This window comes from Rhinoraja longicauda, chromosome 19 (genome assembly GCF_053455715.1).
Source record: "Rhinoraja longicauda isolate Sanriku21f chromosome 19, sRhiLon1.1, whole genome shotgun sequence".
Lineage (NCBI taxonomy): Eukaryota > Metazoa > Chordata > Chondrichthyes > Rajiformes > Arhynchobatidae > Rhinoraja > Rhinoraja longicauda.
The window spans coordinates 3570904-3580952 of NC_135971.1; the positions used below are offsets into that span (position 1 = coordinate 3570904).

The following is a 10049-nucleotide window of genomic DNA, read 5'->3' on the forward strand; positions in this document are numbered from 1 at the left end:
GAGAACTTTTTTTTCACACAGAGAGTGGTGAATCTGTGGAATTCTCTGCCACAGAAGGTAGTTGAGGCCAGTTCATTGGCTATATTTAAGAGGGAGTTAGATGTGGCCTTGTGGCTAAAGGGATCAGGGGGTATGGAGAGAAGGCAGGTAAAGGATACTGAGTTGGATGATCAGCCATGATCATATTGAATGGCGGTGCAGGCTCGAAGGGCCGAATGGCCTACTCCTGCACCTATTTTCTATGTTTCTACACCAGTCCCACCTGCCTGCGCTTGGCCCATATCCTTCCAGGTACCTGGCCAAATGTTTCTTCAACGTTGCGATACTATCTGAATCTGAATTCTGAATCTGAATCTGAATTGAACGAAAATAATTTGCCACGCAGCCACAATAGACAATAGACAATAGACAATAGACAATAGGTGCAGGAGTAGGCCATTCAGCCCTTCGAGCCAGCACCGCCATTCAATGCGATCATGGCTGATCACTATCAATCAGTACCCCGTTCCTGCCTTCTCCCCATACCCCCTCACTCCGCTATCCTTAAGAGCTCTATCCAGCTCTCTCTTGAAAGCATCCAACGAACTGGCCTCCACTGCCTTCTGAGGCAGAGAATTCCACACCTTCACCACCCTCTGACTGAAAAAGTTCTTCCTCATCTCCGTTCTAAATGGCCTACCCCTTATTCTCAAACGGTGGCCCCTTGTTCTGGACTCCCCCAACATTGGGAACATGTTATCTGCCTCTAATGTGTCCAATCCTCTAATTATCTTATATGTTTCAATAAGATCCCCCCTCATCCTTCTAAATTCCAGTGTATACAAGCCCAATCGCTCCAGCCTTTCAACATACGACAGTCCCGCCATTCCGGGAATTAATCTAGTGAACCTACGCTGCACGCCCTCCATAGCAAGAATATCCTTCCTCAAATTTGGAGACCAAAACTGCACACAGTACTCCAGGTGCGGTCTCACCAGGGCCCGGTACAACTGTAGAAGGACCTCTTTGCTCCTATACTCAACTCCTCTTGTTACGAAGGCCAACATTCCATTGGCTTTCTTCACTGCCTGCTGAACCTGCATGCTTCCTTTCATTGACTGATGCACTAGGACACCCAGATCTCGTTGAACCCCCCTCCTCCTAACTTGACACCATTCAGATAATAATCTGCCTTTCTATTCTTACTTCCAAAGTGAATAACCTCACACTTATCTACATTAAACTGCATCTGCCATGTATCCGCCCACTCACACAACCTGTCCAGGTCACCCTGCAGCCTTATTGCATCTTCCTCACAATTCACACTACCCCCCAACTTAGTATCATCTGCAAATTTGCTAATGGTACTTTTAATCCCTTCGTCTAAGTCATTAATGTACATCGTAAATAGCTGGGGTCCCAGCACCGAACCTTGCGGTACCCCACTGGTCACTGCCTGCCATTCCGAAAGGGACCCATTTATCCCCACTCTTTGCTTTCTGTCTGTTAACCAATTTTCTATCCATGTCAGTACCCTACCCCCCAATACCATGTGCCCTAATTTTGCCCACTAATCTCCTATGTGGGACCTTGTCGAAGGCTTTCTGAAAGTCGAGGTACACCACATCCACAACAGTACAGAGTAAAAGATACAAGACACACAATTTTAACACAAACATCCATCACAGTGCCTCCTCCAGACACCCCTTCACTGTGATGGAAGGCAAGAACATTTCTCCTCTCTTCCCCCATGCTTCTCCCACGGACAGATAGTGCCTCGAGGAAGAGATTTCTTTTTTAAAGAAAGGTTTCCCCCCACCCCCACCCCCACACATATACACAGCTAACATAGACTACTACACACATCTAACACTAACACATAGACAAGCCACATAGCCATCTTCCTCCCACAACTACCTCTTATGGGAAATTGTTCCAAACACCCACAACGCTATGAGTGAAAAAGTTACCTCATGGAATCCCATGAAATGTTTTCCCCTTCAACTTGAACCTATGTCCTCCGGTCCACGATTCCCCTACTCTGGGCAAGAGACTCCATACGTCTACCCATGTGTCTATAACATCACCCCTCATCCTCTTGCGCTCCAAGAAAAAGAGTCCACGCCTGCTCAAACTCTCCCTGCAGCTCAGACCCTCTAGTCCTGGCAACATCCTCGTAAATGTTCTCTGCAGCCTTTCCAGCTTGTCAACATCTTTCCTTTAACATGGTGCCCAGAACTGAAGACAGTCCTCTACACAATACTCAACAACGTCTAATGCAACTGCAACAGGACCTCCCAAATTCTATACTCAATACTCCGACTGATGAAGGCCAATGTGCCAAAGGCTTAATTGACCACCCTATGACACTTTCAATAGACAATATACAATAGGTGCAGGAGGAGGCCATTTGGCCCTTCGAGCCAGCACCGCCATTCAATGTGATCATGGCTGATCATTCTCAATCAGTACCCCGTTCCTGCCTTCTCCCCATACCCCCTGACTCCGCTATCTTTAAGAGCTCTATCTAGCTCTCTCTTGAATGCATCCAGAGAATTGCCCCCCACTGCATTCTGAGGCAGAGAATTCCACAGATTCACAACTCTGACTGAAAACGTTTTTCCTCATCTCCGTTCTAAATGGCCTACCCCTTATTCTTAAACTGTGTGGCCCCTGGTTCTGGACTCCCCCAACATTGGGAACATGTTTCCTGCCTCTAACGTGTCCAACCCCTTAATAATCTTATACGTTTCGATAAGATCTCCTCTCATCCTTCTAAATTCCAGTGTATACAAGCCTAGTCGCTCCAGTCTTGCAACATATGACAGTCCCGCCATTCCGGGAATTATCCTAGTAAAACTACGCTGCACGTCCTCAATAGCAAGAATATCCTTCCTCAAATTTGGAGACCAAAACTGCACACAGTACTCCAGGTGCGGCCTCACTTTGGCATTCAAGAGAGAGCTGGATAGAGCTCTTAAGGATAGCGGAGTCAGGGGGTATGGGGAGAAGGCAGGAACGGGGTACCGATTGAGGATGATCAGCCATGATCACATTGAATGGCGGTGCTGGCTCGAAGGGCCGAATGGTCTCCTCCTGCACCTATGCAGGACTTTCATATGAAGAAAGACTGGATAGACTAGGCTTATACTCGCTGGAATTTAGAAGACTGAGGGGGGATCTTATTGAAACATATAAAATTCTTAAGGGGTTGGAGAGGCTAGATGCGGGAAGATTGTTCCCGATGTTGGGGAAGTCCAGAACCTGGGGTCACAGCTTAAGGATAAGGGGGAAGTCTTAGGACCGAGATGAGAAAACATTTCTTCACACAGAGAGTGGTGAATCTGTGGAAGTCTCTGCCACAGAAGGTAGTTGAGGCCAGTTCATTGGCTATATTTAAGAAGGAGTTAGATGTGGCCCTTGTGGCTAAAGGGATCAGGGGGTATGGAGAGAAGGCGGGTACGGGATACTGAGCTGGATGATCAGCCATGATCATATTGAATGGCGGTGCGTACAGGCTCGAAGGGCCGAATGGCCTACTCCTGCACCTATTTTCTATGTTTCTATTGTCTATTGTCACTAGGGCCCTGTACAAATGCCCTATGCACCTGCATTCCTCTGCTCCACAACACTTCCTGGAGCCCTGCCGTTCACAGTGCCGGTCCTGCCCATGCTAGACTTTCCAAAATGCACCACCTCGCCTTTCTCTATTAAATTCCATCAGCCATTGCTCAGGCCACCTGGCCAATCGATCCAGATCCTGCTCCAATGTTTCACAACCATCTTCACTACCTACAATACCACCAACTTTACGTAGGCACAAAATGCTGGAGTAACTCAGCAGGTCATGCAGCATCTCGGGAGAGAAGGAATGGGTGACGTTTCCAGTCGAGACCCTTCCTCGTCCACAGATGCTGCCTGACCCGCTGAGTTACTCCAGCATTTTGTGTCTACTTCGGTTTGAACCAGCATCTGCAGTTTTTTTCCTACTACCAACTTTAAACAGCATCTGCAAACTTGCTGATCATTCCACGCACGTTCTCACCCAAATCGTTGGTATCGATCGGTCGGCACGGTGGCGCAGCGATAGAGTTTACAGCGCCAGAGACCCGAGTTCGATCCTGACCACGGGTGCTGTCTGTACGGAGTTTGTACGTTCCTCCTACAACCATAAACTAAACACAACTATGTTGGTCTGTTGCAGACATGTACGCGTTTGGCATCACAGAGGGCGTGGAATTGAGCGAATTGGATAGTCTTGCATCAAAAAAAACCCACGAGACACACACCTTCCTGGTCAGGAAGGTGGACGATTTGGTCAAAGCCTTCGACAAAATATTAGGTAGGAAGTTAACAACAGTAAACTAACATTGCCCACAAATAATGGATTCAAATTAAATGGGATTTACAGAGATATGGGCCAAATGCTGGCAACTGGGACATACGGACTATCATTTATTGGACTTATCAACTTTGTCTTGCACTATCGTTATACATTTCTTCCTGATTTCCTCCCAGCTGTTGTCAGGCAACTGAACCATCTTACCAGCAACTAGAGAGCGGTCTTGACCTCTCGTCTACCGCATCGGAGACCCTCAAACTACCTCTATTCAGACGTTGAAAGACTGGAGCGACTAGGCTTGTATACACTGGAATTTAGAAGGATGAGAGGGGATCTTATCGAAACATATAAGATTATTAAGGGGTTGGACTCGTTAGAGGCAGGAAACATGTTCCCAATGTTGGGGGAGTCCAGAACCAGGGGTCACACAGTTTAAGAATAAGGGGTAGGCCATTTAGAACGGAGACGAGGAAAAACTTTTTCAGTCAGAGAGTTGTGAATCTGTGGAATTCTCTGCCTCAGAAGGCAGTGGAGGCCAATTCTCTGAATGCATTCAAGAGAGAGCCAGGTAGAGCTCTTTAGGATAGCGGAGTCAGGGGGTATGGAGAGAAGGCAGGAACGGGGTACTGATTGAGAATGATCAGACATGATCACATTGAATGGCGGTGCGTACAGGCTCGTGGGGCTGGTGGTCTTAACTAAACTGAACTAAAAACTTTTGAATGCTGACCGGTGATGTTTCTGCTTCTGCAGATCTATCCACAATCGGTGATCTTTGTGGAGTTGGCGATGAGGTACCAAATGCCGAATTTCGGAAGAAATACCCCTGGCACGTAAAGATCAACGGCCCCGTAAGTTGGGCGCGTGCATTGGGGTACAGAAGTGTGAAAACGCACACCTCCAGATTCAGGGGCAGTTGCTTCCCGGCTGTTATCAGGCAACTGAACCATCCCACCACAACCAGAGAGCTGTGCTGAACTACTACCTACCTCTTTGGTGACCCTCGGACTATCCTTGCCGAGAACGTACAAACTCCGTACAGACAGCACCCGTAGTCAGGATCGAACCTGAGTCTCTGGTGCTGCATTCGCTGTAAGGCAGCAACTCGGACTTTGCTGGTTTTACATTGCACTGAACGTTATTCCCTTACCGTGTCTGGACGGAATTTGTACGTTCTCACCGTGACCTGCGTGGGGTTTTCTCCGCGATCTCCTAATTGAGGGGGAATCTTATAGAAACTTACAAAATCCTTAAGGGGTTGGACAAGCTAGATGCAGGAAGATTGTTCCCGTTGTTGGGGAAGTCCAGAACAAAGGGTCACAGTTTAAGGATAAGGGGGAAGTCTTTTAGGACCGAGATGAGAAAGGTTTTTTTCACACAGAGAGTGGTGAATCTGTGGAATTCTCTGCCACAGAAGGTAGTTGAGGCCGGTTCATTGGCTATACTTAAGAGGGAGTTAGATGTGGCCCTTGTGGCTAAAGGGATCAGGGGGTATGGAGAGAAGGCAGGTACGGGATACTGAGTTGGATGATCAGCCATGATCATATTGAATGGCGGTGCAGGCTCGAAGGGCCGAATGACCTACTCCTGCACCTATTTTCTATGTTTCTATCTTCGGTTTCCTCCCACAATCCAAAGACGTGCAGGTTTTGTAGGTTAATTGGCATGGTATAAGCGTAGAATGTCTCTAGTGTGTGAGGGTAGTGTTAATGTGTGGGGATCGCAGGTCGGTGCAGACTCGGTGGGCCGAAGGGCCTGTTTCTGTGCTGTATCTCTAAACTAAACTAAAATGTATCTACACACTGTAAATGGGTCGATTGGAATCATGTATCGTCTTTCCGCTGACAGGATAGCGCGCAACAAAAGCATTTCACTGTACTTCGGTACACATGACAATTATACTGCCCCGAACTACCTCCCATGACTTGGATGAAGGGATTAAAAGTACCATTAGCAAATTTGCAGATGATACAAAGCTGGGTGGCAGTGTGAACTGTGAGGAAGATGCTACGAGGTTGCAGGGTGACTTGGACAGGTTGTGTGAGTGGGCGGATGCTTGGCAGATGCAGTTTAATGTGGATAAGTGTGAGGTTATCCACTTTGGTGGTAAGAATAGGAAGGCAGATTATTATCTGAATGGTGTCAAGTTAGGAAAAGGGGACGTACAACGTGATCTGGGTGTACTAGTGCATCTGTCACTGAAAGGAAGCATGCAGGTACAGCAGGCTGTGAAGAAAGCCAATGGAATGTTGGCCTTCATAGCAAGAGGAGTTGAATATAGGAGCAAAGTGGTCCTTCTGCAGTTGTACAGGGCCCTAGTGAGACCGCACCTGGAGTACTGTGCAGTTTTGGTCTCCAAATTTGAGGAAGGATATTCTTGCTATTGAGGGCGTGCAGTGTAGGTTTACTGGGTTAATTCCCGGGAATGGCGGGACTGTCGTATGTTGAAAGACTGGAGCGACTAGGCTTGTATACACTGGAATTTAGAAGGATGAGAGGGATCTTATCGAAACGTATAAAATTATTAAGGGGTTGGACACGTTAGAGGCAGGAAACATCTTCCCAATGTTGGGGAGTCCAGAACCAGGGGCCACAGTTTAAGAATAAGGGGTCGGCCATTTAGAACTGAGATGAGGAAAAACTTTTTCAGTCAGAGAGTTGTGAATCTGTGGAATTCTCTGCCTCAGAAGGCAGTGGAGGTCAATTCTCTGAATACATTCAAGGGAGAGCTAGATAGAGCTCGTAAGGATAGCGGAGTAAGGGGGTATGGGGAGAAGGCAGGAACGGGGTACTGATTGAGAATGGTCAGCCATGAACATATTGAATGGCGGTGCTGGCTCGAAGGGCCGAATGGCCTCCTCCTGCACCTATTGTCTATTGTCCCACCTTTGTAAAGGACGAAGGTATTTATTCACAAAATGCTGGAGTAACTCAGCAGGTCAGGCAGCATCTCAGGAGCGAAGGAATGGGCGACGTTTCGGGTCGAGACCCTTCTAACAGACTGAGGACGAAGGTCGTTTTAGGCATTGCTGTCACGGTCTCTTGCCCAGAGTAGGGGAATCGAGGACCAGAGGACACAGGGTCAAGGTGAAGGGGAAAAGATTTAATAGGAATCCGAGGGGTAACTTTTCCACACAGAGGTGGGTGTATGGAACGAGCTGCCAGAGGAGGTAGTTGAGGCTGGACTATCCCAAAGTTTAAGAAAGGGTTGGACAGGTACATGGATGTGGCAGGTTTTGAGGGATATTGACCAAGCGGAGGCAGGTGGGACTAGGGTAGCTGGGACATGTTGGCCAGTGTGGGCAAGTTAGGCCGAAGGGTCTGTTTCCGCACTGTATCACTCTATGACTCCATGAGTCTATGGTAGCAGCACGGGGAGAGGCCCTTCGGCCCAAGTGGTCGGTGGCCGCCACTGACCAGTGCTGACGATCACACGTTATTGTTACGTGCACTGATTGAGGTACAGGGACCTGCTTTGTGTTTGCAGAAACAAAATTACATAAAACAGTCGCCACAAGGTAGCCCGATTAGGTTTACATAAAATCCTTATCCCTCCTTCGCCCCCAACCCCACCCCACCCCATGCCCCACCCCACACCCCGCCGCCCCGCCCCACACCACCCCACCCTACCCCGTCCCACCCCACACCCCACCCCACCCCACCCACACCGCGCCCCACCTCCCACCCCACCCCTAACCCCACCGCCCACCCTACCCCACCCCCCACCCCATCCACGCCCCACACCACCCCACCCCACCCTACCCCGTCCCACTCCAGCCCATCCCACCCCGCCCCACCCACCACAACCCCACCCCCCCACCCCACCCACACCGCGCCCCAACTCCCACCCCACCCCTAACCCCACCCCCCACCCCGCCCACACTACCCCACCCCCACCCCATCCACGCCCCACACCACCCCACCCCACCCTACCCCGTCCACTCCAGCCCATCCCACCCCGCCCCACTCCAGCCCATCCCACCCCGCCCCACCCCACCACCGGGTCCCCATGACTTCCCAACCACGCCTCGTCCTGAGCTGAGTGCGGGAGGAAAACAGAGCACCCGGGAAAACCCACGCGGGTCACGCACAGACTCCTTGCAGACAGCGCCCACGGTCGGGATGGGACCCCGGGTCTCTGGCGCCGTGAGGCAGCAGCTGCTCCACCCGCTGCTCCATTCCTGGGTGGGGCCACAGTGTGCCCTCCATGGCCCGAGCCCGTCTCCCACTGTCTGTGCGGGGTTTGCACGCCCTCCCCGTGACCGCGTGGGTTTCCTCCGGGTGCCGGGGGTTTCTCCCGCGCTCCCAAGACACGCAGGGTTTTGTGGGTTAATCGACCGCTGGTGTGTGTCGGGGGGGGTCTGATGTTTGTTCTGTTTGGCAGGGAATTGGAACCTGCAGCGGCTCCATCGTAGCTCCAACGTGGGTCCTGACCGCGGCTCATTGCTTCGTCCATTTCCATGACATGAGCACCATCAGCGTTACTGTCGGTAGGAATTCCCCCCCCCCACCGCACACCCCCCCGCTCCCCACCACTCCGCCCCTCCCCCAATCCGCACCCCTCCCCCATTCTACGCCCCTCTCCTCCCCACGCTCCCCCCACCACTCTGCCCTTCCCATTCCGCACCCCTCCCTTTCCACGCTCCCCTACCCCCCACACACGTCTCCTCCGCCCCTTCCACTCCTCCCCTCACCGCACCCCACCCCCGCCCACCCTCCCCAATCCGCACCCCTACCACCCCACACTCCCGCAACCCCCTCCCCCAATCCGCACCCCCTCCCCCAATCCGCACCCCTCCCCATTCCATGCTCCCCTACCCCCACACACGTCTCCCCCGCCCCTTCCACTCCTCCCCTCACCGCACCCCCCCACTCCCACCTACCACTCCCCACCCCCCTCCCCCCAATCCGCACCCTCCTCTCCCCACGCTCCCCCCTCCACACGCCCCCGCTCCCCAACACTCCGTCCCTCCCCAATCCGCACCCCTCCCCTCCCCAATCCACATGCGTCCCCTCCCCACCACTCCGTCCCTCCCCAATCCGCACCCCTAACACCCACGCTCCGCACCCCCCTCCCCACTCCGCAACCCACCATTCCGCCCCTCCCCCCAATCCGCACCCTTCCCCAATTCCACAACCTCCCCCCCCACTCTCTCCCCCCCCCAATCTAACTCTCTCTTGAAAAAACCATCCAGCGAATTGGCCTCCAATGCCCTCTGTGGCAGAGAATCCCACAGGTTCATAACGCTCTGGGTGAATACGTTTCCCCTCGTCTCAGTCCTAAAGGGTCTTCCCTTTATTCTTACACTTTGTGACCTCCTGGTCCTGGACTCTACGTCTCTGCGCAGGTGGACAATCTAGGCAGCTACCAGTGAAAGACCTTGTTCTTCACCCCGCCTTCAACATCGCGGCTAAAGTGGATCAAAACATAACTCAGTTCTATGACTATGATGTGGCTCTACTCGAACTAAGTGAGAAGATTACATTCGATGAAACGATCAGGTAACTTGCCTTTGGCGCGCGGGGCGTTTCACACGTGTTACCAGCGAGCACCAAGGTTGTCAACTGGCCAATGCCCTAGGCACAAGGAACTGCAGATGCTGCTTCACGAATAAAGAACACAAAGTGCCGGAGTAACTCAGCGGGTCAGGCAGCATCTGTGGGGAACATGGATAGGTGACGTTTCACAAGAGTGCCTGTGTAGGATAGAACTGCACATGCTGGTTTA

At 51.5% G+C, this 10049-nt stretch overlaps 2 protein-coding genes across 2 annotated transcripts in view; one reads left to right on the forward strand and one right to left on the reverse strand.

Moving 5' to 3' along the window:
• LOC144603008 (zinc-binding protein A33-like) overlaps window positions 1–10049 on the reverse strand; it is an 852507-nt gene that overhangs the window by 836662 nt on the left and 5796 nt on the right.
• LOC144602504 (complement C2-like) overlaps window positions 1–10049 on the forward strand; it is a gene marked incomplete at its 5' end in the record, with an annotated part of 77322 nt that overhangs the window by 64064 nt on the left and 3209 nt on the right. Inside the window, 4 exons of the mRNA XM_078415635.1 lie at window positions 4184–4321; window positions 5075–5172; window positions 8706–8811; window positions 9670–9823. Coding sequence (XP_078271761.1) covers window positions 4184–4321; window positions 5075–5172; window positions 8706–8811; window positions 9670–9823 — 496 coding nt within the window. The remainder of the gene's footprint in view (window positions 1–4183; window positions 4322–5074; window positions 5173–8705; window positions 8812–9669; window positions 9824–10049) is intronic.